The 21,895-nt window shown below is 35.3% G+C and overlaps 1 protein-coding gene across 2 annotated transcripts in view; it reads right to left on the bottom strand.

Moving 5' to 3' along the window:
* ttc39c (tetratricopeptide repeat domain 39C) overlaps positions 1 to 21,895 on the bottom strand; it is a 191,058-nt gene that overhangs the window by 29,415 nt on the left and 139,748 nt on the right. For both annotated transcript variants that reach the window (XM_039754748.1, XM_039754749.1), the window contains 6 exons: positions 21,085 to 21,213; positions 18,274 to 18,388; positions 17,207 to 17,561; positions 6,961 to 7,129; positions 6,689 to 6,782; positions 6,047 to 6,154 (listed from right to left, as the gene is read on the bottom strand). In XM_039754748.1, the coding sequence (XP_039610682.1) occupies positions 6,047 to 6,154; positions 6,689 to 6,782; positions 6,961 to 7,129; positions 17,207 to 17,561; positions 18,274 to 18,388; positions 21,085 to 21,213 (970 nt within the window). The remainder of the gene's footprint in view (positions 1 to 6,046; positions 6,155 to 6,688; positions 6,783 to 6,960; positions 7,130 to 17,206; positions 17,562 to 18,273; positions 18,389 to 21,084; positions 21,214 to 21,895) is intronic.

Genomic DNA, 21,895 nt, shown 5'->3' with positions numbered 1-21,895 from the left:
ACACTTAACCATTAGTCAAATATAACACAAGTAAACACAAAATGCAGTTTTTAAATGATGGTTTTTATTATTTAGGGAGAAAAAAAAATCCAAACCTACATGGCCCTGTGTGAAAAAGTAATTGCCCCCTTGTTCAAAAATCACCTAACTGTGGTGTATCCCACCTGAGTTCAATTTCCGTAGCCCCCAGGCCTGATTACTGCCACACCTGTTTCAATCAAGAAATCACTTAAATAGGAGCTGCCTGACACAGAGAAGTAGACCAAAAGCACCTCAAAAGCTAGACATCATGCCAAGATCCAAAGAAATTCAGGAACAAATGAGAACAGAAGTAATTGAGATCTATCAGTCTGGTAAAGGTTATAAAGCCATTTCTAAAGCTTTGGGACTCCAGCGAACCACAGTGAGAGCCATTATCCACAAATGGCAAAAACATGGAACAGTGGTGAACCTTCCCAGGAGTGGCCGGCCGACCAAAATTACCCCAAGAGCACAGAGACGACTCATCCGAGAGGTCACAAAAGACCCCAGGACAACGTCTAAAGAACTGCAGGCCTCACTTGCCTCAATTAAGGTCAGTGTTCACGACTCCACCATAAGAAAGAGACTGGGCAAAACGGCCTGCATGGCAGATTTCCAAGACGCAAACCACTGTTAAGAAAAAAGAACATTAGGGCTCGTCTCAATTTTGCTAAGAAACATCTCAATGATTGCCAAGACGTTTGGGAAAATACTTTGTGGACTGATGAGACAAAAGTTGAACTTTTTGGAAGGCAAATGTCCGTTACATCTGGCGTAAAAGGAACACAGCATTTCAGAAAAAGAACATCATACCAACAGTAAAATATGGTGGTGGTAGTGTGATGGTCTGGGGTTGTTTTGCTGCTTCAGGACCAGGAAGGCTTGCTGTGATAGATGGAACCATGAATTCTACTGTCTACCAAAAATCCTGAAGGAGAATGTCCGGCCATCTGTTTGTCAACTCAAGCTGAAGCGATCTTGGGTGCTGCAACAGGACAATGACCCAAAACACACCAGCAAATCCACCTCTGAATGGCTGAAGAAAAACAAAATGAAGACTTTGGAGTGGCCTAGTCAAAGTCCTGACCTGAATCCAATTGAGATGCTATGGCATGACCTTAAAAAGGCGGTTCATGCTAGAAAACCCTCAAATAAAGCTGAATTACAACAATTCTGCAAAGATCAGTGGGCCAAAACTCCTCCAGAGCGCTGTAAAAGACTCATTGCAAGTTATCGCAAACGCTTGATTGCAGTTATAGCTGCTAAGGGTGGCCCAACCAGTTATTAGGTTCAGGGGGCAATTACTTTTTCACACAGGGCCATGTAGGTTTGGATTTTTTCTCCCTAAATAATAAAAACCATCATTTAAAAACTGCATTTTGTGTTTACTTGTGTTATATTTGACTAATGGTTAAATGTGTTTGATGATCAGAAACATTTTGTGTGACAAACATGCAAAAGAATAAGAAATCAGGAAGGGGGCAAATAGTTTTTCACACCACTGTAAGTCTAACAGCTGGAGACAGCCTCATAATTCAGAGAAAAATAAACTAAAGTAGAAGCCTTAACAAATCATTTACTTATTGTAATTACTGGGAAGTGGACAGAAAGAGGATTTACAGCACATCCGAAAAATATTCACCGCACATCGGTTTTTCCACATTTTGTTATGTTACAGCCTTATTCCAAAATGGATTAAATTAATTTTTTTCCTCAGAATTCTACACACAACACTCCATAATGACAATGTGAAACAAGTTTACTTGAGGTTTTTGCAAATTTATTAAAAATAAAAAAATTGAGAAAGCACATGTACATAAGTATTCACAGCCTTTGCCATGAAGCTCAAAATTGAGCTCAAGTGCATCCTGTTTCCCCTCATCATCCTTGAGATGTTTCTGCAACTTAATTGGAGTCCACCTGTGGTACATTCAGTAGATTGGACATGATTTGGAAAGGCACACACCTGTCTATATAAGGTCCCACAGTTGACAGTTCATGTCAGAGCACAAACCAAGCATGAAGTCAAAGGAATTGTATGTAGACCTCTGATACAGGATTGTCTCGAGGCACAAATCTGGGGAAGGTTACAGAAGAATTTCTGCTGCTTTGAAGGTCCCAATGAGCACAGTGGCCTCCATCATCCGTAAGTGGAAGAAGTTCAAAACCACCAGGAATCTTCCTAGAGCTGGCCGGCCATCTAAACTGAGCGATCAGGGGAGAAGGACCTTAGTCAGGGAGGTGACCAAGAACCCGATGGTCACTCTGTCAGAGCTCCAGAGGTCCTCTGTGGAGAGAGGAGAACCTTCCAGAAGGACAACCATCTCTGCAGCAATCCACCAATCAGGCCTGTATGGTTGAGTGGCCAGACAGAAGCAACTCCTTAGTAAAAGGCGCATGGCAGCCCGCCTGGAGTTTGCCAAAAGGCACCTGAAGGACTCTCAGACCATGAGAAACAAAATTCTCTGGTCTGATGAGACAAAGATTGAACTCTTTGGTGTGAATGCCAGGCGTCACGTTTGGATGAAACCAGGCATCGCTCATCACCAGGCCAATATCATCCCTACAGTGAAGCTTGGTTTGTGGCAGCATCATGCTGTGGGGATGTTTTTCAGTGGCAGGAACTGGAAGACTAGTCAGGATAAAAGGAAAGATGACTGCAGCAATGTACAGAGACATCCTGGATGAAAACCTGCTCCAGAGCTATCTTGACCTCAGACTGGGGCGACGGTTCATCTTACAGCAGGACAAAGACACTAAGCACACAGCCAAGATATCAAAGGACTGGCTTCAGGACAGCTCTGTGAATGTCCTTGAGTGGCCCAGCCAGAGCCCAGACTTGAATCCGATTGAACATCTCTGGAGAGATCTTAAAATGGCTGTGCACCGAAACTTCCCATCCAATCTGATGGAGCTTGAGAGGTGCTGCAAAGAGGAATGGGCGAAACTGGCCAAGGATAGGTGTGCCAAGCTTGTGGCATCATATTCAAAAAGACTGCTAAAGGTGCATCGACAAAGTATTGAGCAAAGGCTGTGAATACTTATGTACATGTGATTTCTCAGTTTTTTTATTTTTAATAAATTTGCAAAAACCTCAAGTAAACTTTTTTCACGTTGTCATTATGGGGTGTTGTGTGTAGAGTTCTGAGGAAAAAAATGAATTTAATCCATTTTGGAATAAGGCTGTAACATAACAAAATGTAGAAAAAGTGATGCACTGTGAATACTTGCCGGATGCACTGCATTTTAGCACAGAATCATATATCAGTTTCATATTTATGAAAAAATATTGAGTCACTGATTAAAGCTACACATGTGGAATCTAAAGGTGCAGCCAGCTAGGTATCTAGTTGTATCCATCTTTTTTGTTTACAAGAGCCTTTATGCAAAACAGGTTAAGGGAAGCTAGAGCCTAGTCTGATACCAAGAAATGGAAGGGAGAGAAACTGAAAAGAAGATACAATATAATAAACTTAAGGTAAATGTTCACTAGGTGAAAACATAACTTCTGTATTCCTTTCACTTATTTCAAGTGGAATTAGCTACTGAAACATTTTATTATAAGACAATCTACTCTAAATCTAAACCTTGTTTATTCCAAGTGTTGTCCCAAGCACTCTAGCAACGATTTGCACAACTTTAAAACTTTTCATCTTAATCTCTACATGGATTACCAGTTAAATTTATTTGAAGGTATACTCCACCCTATGAAAGAAAAAATAAATGTCTGTGAGCTACAAAGTGTTAAAAGCTAACATATCTGTTTTGCTATAATGGCAGGTTATTCATACAGGCGTCTGTCGTAAAACAGGGTTCAGTAAGCTGACCTAGGACAACTTCTTTATTTAGACACAGAAAGACACAGAAAAGATGACTTTTCCTTCTTTAGGGCCCCATCTGCAATGTACACAAAATAGAAACGGTTAGCCCATTCGTGCAATGTATGATGAAATGCTTAGATAAATAAATTGTGCTTATTGATAAATAAGGGGAAGGGGGAGGGAGGAAGGATATTAAAAGCCAATTGAAACAGGCGAACTTTGCTCTTCTGCCTTGCAACATGGACTCCATCCATCTGTGACCGAATAGACTGTTTGATTGAACTATTCCTGTCTTCCTCGGGGGTTACATCCACAACCCAAAAATTATATTTTATATATGTTATTTACCCAATGCAGTTTTGTAGTGATGGCCAAGTAAAGCACTTACTGTATATACTCTTTTTTAAGATCTCCTGCGGATAAGTCGGGACTTTACCATATAACTTCTGGTATTTTATAATGTCAGTCGTATAAGTCGAATACAGAAAACTCACGCTGTTTGATCCAAAAAATTATGATATGGTAATGCCCACCTGAGAGAGTAACCATTGAGCACACTTCCTTTTTTTTATATGTATTGTGCCTGTGTGACCACATGGTAATACCTGAACTATTCCGAAGCGACGTTTGCACTGTTTTGTGTTTTTTGTATCTCACACCCTCATATACCTTTATCGTAAGAGCATTCCTTATCTACGATATACCGCTTGATCAGAAGAAAATATGAAGCCGGTTTTAAATTAAAAGTCGTTGAAGTGGCGAAAGAAATTGGTAACTGCGCTGCTACAATAAAATTCGATGTGTCTGCAAGACAGGTGCTAGATTGGAGGAAGCAAGAAGATATGAAAAAAAAAATGTTAATGTCGTAGTTTTGAATGCCCGTATAAGTCAGGGTCTGATTTTATGATCCGTTTTTTGGGTTTCAAGACCCGACTTATATGTGAATATATACGATAATATCATGTTTTCATGCAGAACGACAGAAAACAATTTACGATATAATGAAAGTAATAGTAACACGTTCTATATACTGGCAAACGCTGTGAAAAACGTCCATGGAAAAAAGAAACATCTTCTCATGTTACTCATGACACATTGTCCACATGTCTGTTATCAAGTGGAATGCTCAGAATGTGCGAAACAAATGCATTGTGATTGTGCATGTGATTCAAATTTTGATTGGCCATCACTGCAAACTACAATGGGTAAGTAAAAATATTATATCAAAATATCATTTTTGGGTGGTGTGTTCCTTTAACAGATTTGTTCCATTTTATTTGACAACCCATATTAATGCCTATAAAGTATGATAATAAGGCCTTCTTTACTGCTTAGTTCTTAAAAGGCTGAACCTTTAGCTAAATGAATCCCCAAAGTTTCAGATCCGCCTACCAGTAAAAGACATGCCCTGCCACTGAAAGCATTTAAACCTGTTGCATAAACTAAAAGGCTTTGTGCTCTGAAAGGTTCATTTAACCCACAACATCTGCCAAATTGAGTTTTTATTTTCTTCTTCACCACACAAATTTGGCTAACAGAAGATACAATAAGTTTTAAATTTAATTTTTGGGTACATTAAAAACAAAGTGTCCAGGATTTCATTTCAGCCACTCGTTTTATTTGTTTCTTATCCAGTTCAAGGTCATGGGCCACCATTGGAGCAGACTACGGTATAGCATATTCATGCACACACCCCGGACTTGCTATATTGTTTACTTGCACTCGTTACTGTCTGTTGACATTGTGTATATATGAATATTTGTTATGTAGTATTTGTGTTATTGTTTTTTATATTTGTAAATCATAACTAAATATTTATACAGGTATAATGTCTTCTTTCTTTATACAGGCCCTAAATCTTTCAAGTTCTTTGTTTCAATGCTATCTGTTGTTTTTGTATTTCCTATGGCTCGTAATTCTTTCATATGTACTCCAGCCATGCTTTGTTTATGATCTTCAGAATTTTATTTTTGACAACCACTAATATTTTGAGGTTGATCCTGTTTTCCTTTAATCTGCAGTCACCTTCTCCAGCACTCCATTCTGACATCTGCACTTTCATTCAGTCTATTTGACATGATTTTACATGTACTGTTTAAAACAAACCTATTATCTGATTAGGCCTTACAAAACAAACAATTTCAGACAATAATTCAAATCATTAAAAAGTTAATGGGGATATTGCAAGAAGGCTTCTTACTAACCTGCAGTTAAATAGGCATAGTAGCACTGAGACCATCTTGATTCATTTTTCAGTCGTTCAAAAGACTCATAGGCATCTTTGAAATTCAGCTCTATCATGCTGCACCACCCTTGAAATAAGATTAAGAAATTTAAGCTTCTTAAAAAGAAAAAAATGATATATGTTTTGAAAAGATGTAACACGATGAAGAAATTGCAATCAAAAAAATGATACTGGTATATCCTTTATATAATTTGTAAGGTCACTTTTTTCATATTTTTTTAATTAATATGAGAAAATAAACTGTAATTGAAAGAAATGCTATTTTTCAGTCTGGAGAATTAATATATAAAAGGGTGTTCCAAACAGTGGGTGAAATATTGAATATTGGTAGGCAATCCTTTCTATAAATAATTATGATACAGTAAACAGTAGCACTTATTAGGTAGAAAAATATTAAGTGCAAACACAGATTTAAATAATGCCCTGACTTTTACACAAATAGAGGGAGGGAGAACAAAATTATAAAGGTGAAAATGAAGCAGATGAAAATGAGGAATTATATAATATCCTACATACATACCTCTGAGAAAATAGTATACAAATATATACACATCTTAAAAAATACAGCTTATAAACAAATTGCTTTCAAGTCAAAACGCACCGATTTCATAGAGGCATACATGTTGAATTTCTCTTTGATCTGTGGCAAGTTCCAAAGCATTATGAAATGAAGTCAAGGCACTGTTAATTTGGCACTGGAGAATAGGATAAAAAAGACAAACAGTTACAATACTGTATCCTTATTTTATGAAACTTATTTACAAGACAAACTCAAAAAGTTCCACACTTAACATCATGTCAACCAATTCAGCGTGTGAAAACACAGTAAAGACAAACTAACAAAGCAGTGATTTTATCAGAGTTGACACGTACCTCTAATCTCTGAACCCTTCCCTTGAAAAACATAAAAAGTGAGGAATCTGGATAAACCGCTTCTTTCTTTTCCAGGATTTCCTTTGCTTCTGTTAATCCAGCTTGCGTGTCAGTCCCATCCAGTGCAAAAAACGGTCGAACCACAGTGTGATACCAGAGAAGGGCTAACCTATTGAAGCAAACCAGAAAGAAGTGCTTTTTAAAGATGGCTTTCTAATCTGCAGAGAGACTATCTGTGTCAGACATAGCAAAAAATAAGCTTGGTACTGTACTTCTAGATCAAGCTGACTCATTATAGATTCTATAATAATTTCTCTTCTAGGAATGATATCCTGTTAGTGTAAAACAAATTCACCAATTAGCAAGCATGACCTTTTAAAAAATACTTTAATTTTGTTTGAACAAAAATGATGGTTAACTTTGCAGCGTGTCTCCACCTAATTGTACTGATTTAAGGTGTCAGTAATACTTCTACCATTTTAATGATTTTTTTTCACATCACATTAAAGATTTTACTCTGAATAATTTTTTATTTTGATTCTGACATACTTTATGAACTCCTGAAGGGATTTTTTTTCAATTTTCATCACGTTACCACCATTAAACTGGGATATTTCTGTTTGCTTTTGTACCATAAAGTACTCTGCATGTATCCCCCCACCACCAGCCATCTATTATATACATTTAATTTTTTCAGGAGTGTGTTGATTTTGTCAACTCCAAGCTGTTTTAATTATTAAAAATAATTGAGAAAATATTTTTCTGAATAATTTCGATTGCTCAGTTTCTAAGAAGGTAGTAGAATGTGTTATGCAACTAAAAAAATGGATAATTCTAAATCTTTACAAGTTAAACAAAGATTACATGTCTTTAATAAAAATGTATTTGCACATTCCTAAGAAACAGTCACATAAAAATTGTAAATACTGAGCCTCCCTGAATTAGGGACACTGAATTTGTGATGTTGTAAGTTGAAATACATTTGCTCATTTCTATGTACTGGGTTGTGGAAGTTTGCTGTGCCATGCCATGTATGCAAAGTTACATTTATAACATTTTTGTTTTGTAATTTTTTATACTTGCAAAAAATGCTTTACAGTAGTAGTAGATATGTTAGTTTGTCAATGATGCAATGTTTATATGGACAATAAACTAGTTAAAATAGCTGCAAGTCTTCAAAGTTGAAGTCAGCACACTCATCAAGATCATTCATTTTAAGTGTTATCAACTTCTTTGGTTGATGTCTTCTCTGTGTGTACCATCTTCAAGCCATTTTCTACAACTTCACTGTCCATTTCAAGGGATGAAATCCCGAAAAAGATGCAGACAGGACAGGCATATCTTTCACTCAGCACTGAATGGATGTATGAATCACACTGTAATGTTAGAAATGTGTGTTTTACTACATCTTTATGCACGGCAAGGTTAATATTTCCAGTTATACAAAATATAACATTTTTGCAAGTCATATTATTCCACTAAACATTTTGGGATCATATTACAGTATACACTAAAACATACAAGTTATTCTGGTCACATTTCAGCCAAATGCTAATTAAGCAACAAATCTTGGCCTGATCTTATGTATTTCATTTTATAGCTTCGTTTGATACTTTCAGGCTTGTCATGTTGCTGCTTTTCATATTTGATGTTGTTTTGATTACAGTGGGATGCAAAAGTTTGGGCAACCTTGTTAATAGTCATTATTTTCCTGTATAAAACGTTGCTTGTTACGATAAAAAATGTCAGTTAAATATATCATATAGGAGACATACACAGTGATATTTGAGAAGTGAAATGAAGTTTATTGAATTTACAGAAAGTGTGCAATAATTGTTCAAACAAAATCAGGCAGGTGCATAAATTTGGGCACCACAAAAAAGAAATTAAATCAATATTTAGTAGATCCACCTTTTGCAGAAATTACAGCCTCTAAACACTTCCTGTAGGTTCCAATGTGAGTCTGGATTGTGGTTGAAGATATTTTGGACCATTCCTCTTTACAAAACATCTCTAGTTCATTCAGGTTTGATGGCTTCCGAGCATGGACAGCTCTCTTTAACTCAAACCACAGATTTTCAATTATATTCAGGTCTGGGGACTGAGATGGCCATTCTAGAATGTTTTACTTGTTCCTCTGCATGAATGCCTTAGTGGATTTTGAGCAGTGTTTCAGGTCGTTGTCTTGTTGAAAGATCCAGCCCCGGCGCAGCTTCAGCTTTGTCACTGATTCCTGGACATTGGTCTCCAGAATCTGCTGATACTGAGTGGAATCCATGCGTCCCTCAACTTTGACAAGATTCCCAGTCCCTGCACTGGCCACACAGCCCCACAGCATGATGGAACCACCACCATATTTTACTGTAGGTAGCAGGTGTTTTTCTTGGAATGCTGTGTTCTTTTTCCTTCATGCATAACGCCCCTTGTTATGCCCAAATAACTCAATTTTAGTTTCATCAGTCCACAGCACCTTATTCCAAAATGAAGCTGGCTTGTCCAAATGTGCTTGAGCATACCTCAAGCGGCTCTGTTTGTGCTGTGGGTGGAGAAAAGGCTTCCTCTGCATCACTCTCGCATACAGCATCTCCTTGTGTAAAGTGCGCCGAATGGTTAAACGATGCACAGTGACTCCATCTGCTGCAAGATGATGTTGTAGGTCTTTGGTGCTGGTCTGTGGGTTGACTCTGACTGTTCTCACCATTCGCCGCTTCTGTCTATCCGAAATCTTTCTTGGTCTGCCACTTCGAGCCTTAACTTGAACTGAGCCTGTGGTCTTCCATTTCCTCAATATGTTCCTAACTGTGGAAACAGACAGCTTAAATCTCTGGGACAGCTTTCTGTATCCTTCCTCCTGGTGAACAATCTTTGTCTTCAGGTCATTTGAGAGTTGTTTTGTGACCCCTATGTTGCTACTCTTCAGAGCAAATTAAAGGAGGAGGGAAACTTACAATTGACTCCCTTAAATACTCTTTCTCGTTATAGGATTAACCTGTGTATGTAGGTCAGGGGTCACTGAGCTTACCAAGCCAATTTGAGTTCCAATAATTAGTTCTAAAAGTTTTGGAATCAATAAAATGACAACGGTGCCCAAATTTATGCACCTGCCTGATTTTGTTTGAACAATTATTGCACACTTTCTATAAATCCAATAAACTTCATTTCACTTCTCAAATATCACTGTGTGTGTCTCCTATATGATATATTTAACTGAAATTTTTTATCGTAACAAGCAACGATTTATACAGGAAAATAATGACTATTAACAAGGTTGCCCAAACTTTTGCATCCCACTGTATACTACTCAGTATGAATATTTATGTTGCTTTAATTTATGTACTCTTGATTGATCTACAAAGTTGTTAATGATGCTGCATAAAATACAAATCGATCAACTGAAGCCTTATCCAACTTTGAAACAGTGGCTAAATTCTCTGTATCCTTAATAATACATTTTTGTATTTGAGGAGATATGATACCTGGATAAAATGGATGAAAAGGACATTTTCTTTTGCAATATTATGTTATATACAACACAATTGTACCTTGACTGTTTTACCAGGGTCTTCTTTACTGTAAGGGATTATTGATTTTTGCATTAGTAAAATACTTTGACATTTCCACTGTATTCTGCATATTATCTAAAAAGACCTTTTCCAGTAATGTGTGTGCCAAGATGTGAAGCTAGTTGTAAATGTTTATAGCCCACTGCTGTACCATGTAAAAAATAAATGAATAAATAACTAAATGAAGTGAACATATGTTGGTATGTATTATTTTTGTCAATTCTGTAATTCTTGAATGTTCTTTTCAGAAAAGAATCAAACTTCTGCCTTTCACACAACTCCATACCATGTGTAACTTCATTGTCAAGCAGTAATTCCAGTGTATTTACCTGTTTAAAAGTGTATCATCATTAGAGTGAGTTTATTCAAGTATGTTACACAAATATCTTTCAGAGATATTATTTTTCCAGCATCTCCTATCTATCTATCTATCTATCTATCTATCTATCTATCTATCTATCTATCTATCTATCTTAAACCACATTTCACTGTGTTTTTATAGCCCATCATAATGCTGAACATAACAGATTTTTACTTGTGATCAGCTATATATTGACATCAGCTGCAAAAATGCATTTTTTCTATTTTACAACTTCTTTTGTACATAAAATGGATTGCCTAGTTGATTATTTCTACCTATACATGTTATGATTTGTTACACTGTTCAGTGAACAGGTAACAATGCAGTTCAGAAAATCTGTATCAGAGGATATAGAGATCTTGTTCTACCATTACCAGATTAAAACTACTGAATTAGTTTAACTCTAGCAGATACTAGACTGCAGTAAGATGTTCTTCCTAAGAATAAAGTCACAGTGAACTTGGACAGATTACTAAAATCTTGAGTTGTCATATTGGTAACAAAGGCTTGAACAGATAAAGCCATACTTATCTCAGTTCAAAATGTGGCAATGCAAAGAATGATTAAGAAACAACAGTGAAATATTGCTGCCTTTAACCAATGGCATTTAAGATCACTGTTCTGCAGTTTATAAGCCAGTGGAGTCAGTTAGTTTAGGAGCAGATCAAATAGGACAATTGCCTGTAATTTACGTCATGAATTGTAATTATTGCAGAAGTGTATCCTTCTAGGCTAAAGGTAAAATTAAATTCACACAAGAATTTGCTTAGCTAGAAAATACTGTTAGTTTTACATAGCTACATAGATAATGTAAGGTTCTGTTTTATTCCCCTTAAGCTAGCATGTTAATAGAACACTCCTAACACTCTGCTAGAGCTCTGATGTAACAGTAGAATCAGCTCATTCTGAAAAACAGAATTTACAGATAGAAAGGTATAGAGATATAGTTTTCTGAAAACACTGTATTAATGTATTTACCAACATACCGTATATATCGACATATATAATAGCATATTTAGCACTGTATTAATGAGATACATACTGAAAACAGTAACTTAAAGAAATATAACTAAAATACATAAGTATGATACATAAATGTCATAGGCTAGAAGTTATTTTGTGTGTGTATTATCAATTTCACTTAAACTTTAAAAATGAAGATACTTCTGTGTACATGTTCTACTCAATGCTTAAACCTTTCCAGTAGCTGCAGAATTTTGGAAACACTGAAGAAACGAAGCTACAATTGCACTTGTTCATGTCATAATTTGTCAGGAACAATTTAGTAATCAGTTTATAGCACTTGTCCTTTGTTTTACACACTATTAATTTTAATTTTCTTTTTTTAAATATTTCTGCCTTCCAGGTGATGTCACTGTAGTACTTCATGTGCATTTGTTTTTCACTGGTGTTGCCATTTGTATTTGGTAATTATGATATTGCATGACAACTGGGCATCAGGTGCATACCATGTGACACATGACCTCACTGTGACCATGATAAATAAGATAGCCACTCATATTAAATAGCATTTGAGGTTTGTTATTAAAGGCATGCCTATCAATATAATTTAAAGACTTGTGCATTTGCAAGCAAAGAATTTGGTAAAGGATTGTGTGTTACTACTTTGTTTTGACTGTTTACATACTTAGATTAGTGATTTGACCTTAGCTAAATATTCCTGTCATTTTTTTTAAAAAAAAAAAGGATGACCTTCATTGGTCTCTGCTATGCATTTAAAAACACAATTTTTCTGTTGAATACAATAATAAAGAGTAGGATTCCTTCATGAAAAAGAATAAAGAGCAACTGGAGGAACTGAAACACATAGTCAATCACAGAAAAGCTCTATGAGATACTGTATTGTCCATCAGGTCTCCAAGGTTAGGAATTACCTAAACAGATGATAAAATAAATAAACTACAAACAATATACAAGTAGTAAAAATTATACAATATGTTAACAGTCATGAAGGTGTAGAAGTGCTTAACAATGTAACCTAAAATGGACAAACATGCCATGTAAGACCGACTCCTGCTTTGTGCCCTAGGTGCCCTATCAGGCTACCCTGTGAAACAGAAAAAGCAGGTTCGGAAACACGGAAGAAAGACTGGGCTAAGCTCCAATGAAGTATACCTCTAAGCAGTGTATTAATTGATGTCAACAATACTGGAGCCTTTAAATAAAAGTGTCCAGTTAAAATAGAGTATTTAGGTCTAGGAAGACGGAAGTCACCTAATTTCCATTTTGCTATTGAAGAAAACAATTACTGAAGTCAATGTTGTAATCAGTGTGTGTTTATATAGTTCATTAGGTTTAAGAATTGTACCATCTAATTTGAGTTTGCTGATGGAAATGCTTTACTTTTCAGATACTTAAAGCAGCTGAAGCTACAATAACTAAGAAAGATGGCAGCTGATGATATAAAATGTGTGTCAGCAGATTAATCACCAGATCATATAGTTATTGTTCGAAATGTCAGAGACAAAGTGGATGTGTTTTCTATCATAGTTGTTTTGTATCGGGGGGTGGGAGGGCTGTCTGGTCACAGCTAGTCAAGCTTGGTTGGATGTGCATGTGGTCAACATCAAATATGAACTATTTTGAAGATGGCAAATTTCATTAATTTGTATGTATGTTCTATGAACAAATTACTTTTGCTAATTACTACAACTGAAAATATTAAGGGCTAGAAGAAAGATTAAATGTTCTACACCGTCATCCATTATATTAATTAAAAATATTAATTTTGGGGACCTGTTTTCAATTATATATATTACTTTGAGAAGAAAAAGATTTTTCAAAATTTATTAACCAAAAACAATTCCCACAATACTGTTGCTTGCTCACTGATGTTACATTTCAGATTCATATGGGGCACTGTACAGTTGTCTTTTACTGCACACACCTCAGGTTTTATTACTTTATTAAAAAACAGATTTAAATAAACACATTTCACTCTTACATCAAAAATAAACCTGTCTAAACTTAGGTCACTTACTTATTTATTTTTTTCTTTTTCCTACCTCTAAGAATATGATGTACTAGCAAACAAAAAAAATAAAACAACAAAGGCTAAATCAATGTAAAGATGCAAAGAGCAAACAAAAAAGAGGAAAATGGATCTAATAAAACTGGTAGAGTAATTTTCCTACTGGCAAAATTTAACTTAATGTGTTCATAGACAGGTTTTAAATCACTACTAGCTTTAAGCTCTATGAATTTATAGTTGTATTTAGTATGTTTGGATATACCAAACCAAAAGTAAAAAAAATGATGATTATTTTTCTGTTTTTACTATAAGAATGTTCATAGAGTTGTTTGTATAAAGTTTAGATTCTGCTGTTGACGATTTCATTAGTTTTCTTTATCCATCTCATCCAGTTCTTCATTACTGGGAGATGAAGCATATCCCAGAACCATTGGGCAAAAGCCAGGAATCAGCACTAGACAGGGTGACTCTCTATGGTAGGAAAATACTCACACACATCGCCACACTAATACTTACAAAGCCAGTCTAAATCTGCAAGTTAATCAACCCTGTGAGTAGATTATTGCCTACGACAGGTTTTTTCAATCCTATTTATCAGTGATTTTAACATAGAAATATACAATAAAGTGATACAAATCCAAACAGGGTTGTCCCATGATTGCAGTACTATTGAAATTAACAATAAATAATAGCAAACCAATTTCTGTAAAGCCACTTAAACCCACTCACTGTCTGCTGACAATCCTGAAATAATGCATGCATATTCTTATTGGAAATTCTGCACCATTCTCAAAAGGTAAGGTTGGTAATGTTCACGTTCAAGTGGGAGACTCCTCATTTTTTTACCTTCACTGTGGATATTTGTTTATTATCAATCCTTATTGTTTTATGTGACACTCTTCTAAGTGTACAGTATCTAGTCATCAGAGTTGCAAAACTTCCCATACAGTATAATTTAGCCTATTCATGTAGGTTTTGAGCATTTTCTCACAAAATTACATTAAAAAATAATAATTACTTATATAGCGCTTTTCCTGCTAGTCAAAGCGCTTAGACTGAGGGGAACCACTTTAGTCACCACCAATGTGTAGCACCCATTTAGATGGTGCGACAGAAGCCATTATTGTTCCAGTACGCTCACCACACATTAACTATTAGGTGGTGAAGTGGTGAGAGAGAGATAGCCAATTAGAGACAGAGGATAATTAGGGGACCAAACTGACTAGGCCATGGAGGGCATTTTATCCAGAATATTGGGATAAACCCTACTCTTTTCAAAAGATGCTCAGGGATCTTTTATGACCATAGAGAGTCAGGACCTCGACTTTATGTCTCATCCGAGATATGGCACTATGTTTACAGCACTGTAACTACACTGGGGCAATTGTATTCTGTGTTTCTTGCATAAAAATATAGTACAAAAACTTCATATTTACACAGTTATGTCCTGTGAGAATTTTTTACGACTGACATGAAAATCAATGATAATAAGAGTGATTTCCATGAGTTGTTTTTGTTTGATGTTAGCTTTCTGTTCTTGTTTCAGTTAAGATTCTGCAACTCATTCTTTGCCACCCTGTCTTCCTGAAAATATGACATTATTTTGCACATTGACACTCCATTTTATATTAATATTCCCTATATGGAGCCACTGTCAGACAGTACAGTTTACAGTTTCATTGCTATGCTTATGATACTCAAGTCTATCTACATACAAAAGCCACGCAAACCTTACTACCCCTAACACTGGTTGCCTGTCTGGCTGATATAAAACAATGGTTGGCCAATAATTCACTCAGACTAAACAATGAAAAAACAGAGGCTGTAATAATCTCATCCCGGAGTATTTTATAGAAAATGGCCAATCTCTCTTTGACAGTTTCAGGTTTTATTACATTTTTATCTACACAAGTCAGAAATCCTGCACATATCAATAAGGTAGATTTTTTTTCCATCTCAGGCAAATTGCAAGATTGTATTATTCTCTTTCCAATATCACAACTGAGACCCTTATTCATGCTTTTGTCACCTCGCGAATTGACTACTTTAACACTTTTCTATTTGGTGTCTATGGTAGTTGAGCCAGCGTGTATCTTTTTTTTTTTGCAATGAACTTCCTGTAGTGTAAACAAAGGGCAGCAAGTCAAGCCACGTCTTACCAGAAAGTGAGTGAAGACTGGAATATTAGCATTTACTTAAAGAAAGTGTAGTAATAAACAGGAAAAGAAATCTGAGAAGTCATCCTGTGAAATTAGCCAAATGGCATGAAAGCTACTTTAATAAATTCAGACCTTCCTTATCTGCCTTTAATTAAAACAGACACTGTTTGAGTTTGGACAGCAAGCTTGTTTTAAGTACAGCAGCTTACATTTTCAATTGGCAAAAGAAAAGATGAAGAAGAATTTGAAACTGCTGGTTAGTAAACAATAGGCTTGTTAGCTTAACAGAAACGTGTCTATTTTACTTGTAAACTTGTTAAGCATGTTAGCCTTGTGTCTTCTTGATAAACATTTTATGAACATTTGATATATTTGCAGCTTATTTAAAGGTTTACAATGTGTTTATTATTTTTTGTGTTTCATACAGTATAACATTTGATGAGAAACAATCATAGTATTATTAAAATGGTAATCCATATTTATTACACCTCAAGAATTACAAATGTCTAACTTGTACATTGAAGCAAAAAAAACACCTGTATAAACATATTTATTTTAATAGCAAATTTTAGCGTTTAATTGCCAATTTCAATTAATTGATTGTGTGAGAATATATGTTTAATTTTTTTGTTAGAGGAATGGTGAAAACTACTTTTAAAATTAAGCTTTGTTTCGATACATTACAGAAAAAATTAAACAATATGAAAGCTTGTAATAATGGGAAGCATTTTCTTTTATGCCATATGTATTATGGACAAAGTATATATTTTAATGAAATTTTATTTATTTTAGTATTTTTATGGTCATTGAAAAATAAGCCTATAGCATTTCAGACCTGTGGTCTGCAGTTTAATTGTAAAAGTACCAAAGTCAATACTTTAATATAGGACATAAAACTTCTATGTGTATGGTTATACAGGAGCTTAATGTAAAAAATCTTTTAAAGGGGAAAAAAAAGAAAGACCTGGTACTGGAATAGGCTGATACAGTAACATGAAATGTGCGATCGGTATTGGCTTTAAAAACCTGCTCGGAGCATCCCTACTAGGTATCCCATACAATACAAAGATCTTTTCAGCTTATGATTATTAAAATAAACTGGGAGTTGCATCAATTTTCAAACAGATGTCAAATTTATTTTTTTCTCAGCCAATGCAATACATCTACTCACGTAGCTAGAGGTGCCTTCATGTCCTTACTTTCACTTGCATACATCAGCGATGCCAGTCCCTGTAGTCTGTCTCCAGGAAAACCCAGCAAATTAATTATTTTAAGCAGGTTGGGAGGCACCATAGAAATACAGAGGTGAAAAAGTCCATAACCAAAGCTCACAGAGCCTTTAAGTCGGTTCAGTGATTCAACTGATATACAGTCTGCTGCCATGGCATTGTCATTTGCCCTGTCTGACGTCAGTGATTCCTGAGAATTCTTCTTTTGACATGCTTCCTGCAGTACATTAATGTCACTGTAACATTTATTATAAATCTTCCAGGCCTTCCGCAAGATCCATCCTCCTTTGATGTAAGCTGTGGAGTAAGAAGACTTTTATTTGTGCAGTTCTTGACAAAGACTTTTAAGAAAAGTAAGAATACAGCCAGTTACAGGAATAAACACACCTTCCCTATTTTTTTTAATCATGCAATAATTAGCAATTTTAGTCTCTTTAATTAAAAGTTTATAGTTAATACTACATTTATTTATCACTGCAGTTATGAAGTGGTCTTCCTTAAAGAAGCCTTCTAAATGAGTTTTTTATTTTTAATTGGCAAAGATATCCTTCCCAAATTGCAGATTGTATCCAAACCTAAGGTAGACTCAGACCTTGCAACATTGACCAAAAAAGCCAAAACAGTCAAGAGTATTTTCCATTTAACAGACAGACCCTTCTGAATCAGAATCAGATTTATTGGCCAAGAATGCACACATACAAGGAATTTGAATCTGGTTTTGGTGACTCTGTAATTATAAGTTACATAATAAGAAATAAAGACAGAATGTAAATATATATCAGGGAAAAGTAGTGTTTCTTCTCAATGAAGGGGCCTATCCATGAGAATTAAAAGTTATTGAAATCCACATACGCATGTGGCAGAGATGCAAAGTTGCTGGCGTGCAGCACAGGAGGGGGGTTTGGCGAGCGAAGCGAGCAGGGGGCGAATATATATATATAAATAAAAATAACATAATAAAAATCTATTTTTATTTTGCTTGAAAATGTTAAATCATCAAAAGCTTCACCTGAAAGTTCCTGTTTCACAAAGGCCAGGACAGCCAGATAAACTTGACAGTCTGCTACAATGATTTGTCTCTGAAGTCGATCAATCATTGAGACAGCGGTCTTCTGACTATCCACCTGGCCAGGCACAAAGCAAAGAAGTTATTGAATTGTTATAACTCCTCAGACAGCATCATAAACATTAATGTATGCACTTAGTAAACCTTTTTATAGTTAATGAATCTATACCACAATCACAAAAAAATACCATAAAATTCATACACACACCACAAAATACCCCAAATCAATACATATACTGTAGTCTAAAATATTAAATCTGAGAAATACATATTTATACGCACTGTGCAAAGTAGGAATGTAAAAAGTTCTGTAAAGCTAAAATGCTTTCAAAATAATTAACTAAAAAGTTTCTGATTAAAAAAAGTTACTACACAGAGCAATAAACAATTAAAAATTAAATCCATTCAATTTTATTTTTATAAGATAATCGGCTGGCAATTTGTTCCAAACTTGCTCCTACTCATCTGCGGAGTTTGGCTCTCTTACCAGGTATCCCAAAAAAGCCTTGATGATGTATAGATCAAGGTGAAGGTCATAACTAGGGCTGCAACGATTAGTCGACGTAATCGACGACGTTGACTACAAAAAAGTCGTTGACGCGGCATAAACAGAACCTTCAATAGAGGCTCCAGTCACAAAGAACCACATTGGCTTTTGTAACTGCAATGCACTACATGAATGTCTGGAGGCAGTATCGTTAATTATTGTTTGTCAAGACGCACACAGTCCTACCAACACAAGCATCCTGGAGCTGTGATTCTGCCGTCTCTCGAGAGGTAAGTTTTAGCGTGTAAAGTTAGTGTCATGTGTTAATGTTGATGTTTGTACTATAATGTGTATATCAAGATTTTCACAATGATAGTTAACCCTTAAACCAACACATACTTGGGGGTTAATGCACCCCTGGAAATACTTTCTAGCTGCACTTTTAACATCACAATTCACAAAGAAAATGTGAAATTTTAACGGAACACTTTTTTTATGCAAAGAGCATCACAATTACTGCAACACTGATCATTTTACACATTGCAAATGAACTGTAAAAACTATATTGTTCAATATGCAACTGAAGTCATTGATAAAATTCAGTATATCACCGAGCCAACTGCGCTTGAACTGGCTACATGTAAACACACAGGGGTAAACACTGATGATTGCAGGCTTGTCTAGTGCAGCGGCTGAATCTCAGAGACAGTGTTGCTGCAATTCTGCCAGGGCTGGCAGTGGTCATGAGCTGGCAGTGGTCATGAGCTGGCTGCTCAACGAATATACAGCACTGAATGATCAGCTCCGGTGTGCTGGCAAATTGCACTGAGAAACATCTTTAGCTGGTTGCGGAGTTCAATGAATGTACGTCGCTGAATATATGTTGCCGCATATACTTGGCGTCGGCGTGCTTCCAAATTGCACTGGAAACCGACTCTAGCTGGTTGTGTCATTCAACAAATGTACTTTTCCGAATATACTCGGCTCAGGTGTGCCGGCAGTAATTACCTTGTTACATATTTTAGTCCATTATTTTTTTATTTTAGCATAATATAGTACATGATGTGATAACTACAACACTACTTTCAGAGTGTGATGATTAAAACATTTTTCTCTGTCTGCAAAATCATTCTTATGTATTCCTGCTACCTCTACTCCCTCTGAGCGTCTCTTCTCAGCAGCTGGGAACATTGTCTCAAAGAAGAGAGCAAGCCTCACACCAGAGCATGTCGAAATGCTCATGTTCCTGCACTGCAATCAGGAATATATGAACTGAATCTTTTAAAACTGTACATTATTGTTTTATTTTATTTGAATTGAAGCTTTATTTAAACTTTTGGACTTTAAGACACAGCAGTGGCCATTTTTGGTTAAGTTAAATGCACTTTTTGTGTTTAAAGACTATGTGCAATTTAGTTTGTATTGTTTAATATATTTCTTTTTTATTGTGATGGTCACACTAATATAAAAACATCTGATTATTTTCAAATTCATGTTACACTGGTTGTTATTTTAATTTGAGTATTATTAATTTTAATCGTGTTAATGCAGAGACATCAGGGTGACATTCACAGGTGGACAGACGTGAGCAGATGAGGTAAGACATGCACTGGAGCCCAGAACAGGATGTGCAACCACAAGTCGCAGGCATCAAAATAGTCAGGCATGAAATAATTGTGACTAATCGAAAAAAAAAAAAAACTGAACGATTAGTCGACTACCAAAATAATCATTAGTTGCAGCTCTAGTCATAACATCAGTTGCAAGATTTCTTGTTCTTTCTGTTGCTGAAGATAGTTCTTTATGACATTAGCCATATATTTTAGGCCATTATCCTGCTGTAGAATTAAGTTGGGACCGATTGGACACCTCCCTAATAGTATTGTTTGATAAATGAGCTGCTTGTATTACCAGTTTATAACCAGATCACCAACTCCATTTGTAGAAATGCAGCCTCAAAAATGAAGGGAACCTCTGCTGTGCTTCACTGTTGGCTGCCACCACTCATCCTTGTAGTGTTTTCCAACTCTTCTACAGCCAAACTAAACAGGGGTTTTATTAAAGAGGATATATATATATATATATATATATATATATATATATATATATATATATATATATATATATATATATATATATATATATACACACATATACACATATACACATACACACACACACACACACACATACATATATATACTGTACATACATACATATATAAATAAGCATCTATTTTGGAGAGAATTATACATACATGTACTTACACTTTTTTTAATTTTATTCTTGATTGTTTCAATGACTCCAGCTTCATCACTTTCACATAATTTTTCAGTAGTCTTCAGATCCTCGCATGCCATTTGCATTTTCTCTTCTTCAAATGTCATCATGGCATTCTGCATGCAAGATACATACAAAAATTAATTTAAAGATTAGTGTATATATAGGTTAATTTACATGATAAAATTTCACAAAATGATGCTGCAAGACATTTTTCATACTTGGATCACAATAGACTTTTGAATTTACTGTTTGAAGAAAGTTATACAAATTATTGATTGTACACCTTAATATTTTTAAGATTTATATATTATGCTGCACACACACATACACTTTATTTGGAAGTATTATTAACCTATTATGAAAGCAGGATGACAATTACAGTTAATAAAACTTGGTTTTCAGGACTACAGTGATGAATAGCTCAAGTGTAATTTATGACTCTGCAGGTTTTGTTAAATGTAGCAAAATAAATGAAAACTGTTATTTAAAATGGCACCTAGTTACAAATCATCCAGAGAATGCAAATACTGTGTATCAGTTGACTTTTTACATTGAAAGAAAAGGATTAAACATCCCAAAATATACAAATATTCAACTTTCCAAAGTTCCAAGATAAAAAAATTATTATATACAGCTGAGGAGAAACAGATTTTTTTCAGCAGCAGTTAATTTTGTAAAATTATTTGATCAGGTCTGTGCTGAAACCAATACGTTCTTCTCTTCATTTGCTCAGCAGTAAAGCAAACCTTGAATAAGATATTGCCACCATGGCCACTTGTGTGTTGATTCTAAATA

The sequence above is a fragment of the Polypterus senegalus genome, chromosome 5, assembly GCF_016835505.1.
Source record: "Polypterus senegalus isolate Bchr_013 chromosome 5, ASM1683550v1, whole genome shotgun sequence".
Taxonomy (NCBI): Eukaryota; Metazoa; Chordata; class Cladistia; order Polypteriformes; family Polypteridae; genus Polypterus; species Polypterus senegalus.
This window is presented reverse-complemented; position numbering and strand designations above follow the sequence as displayed.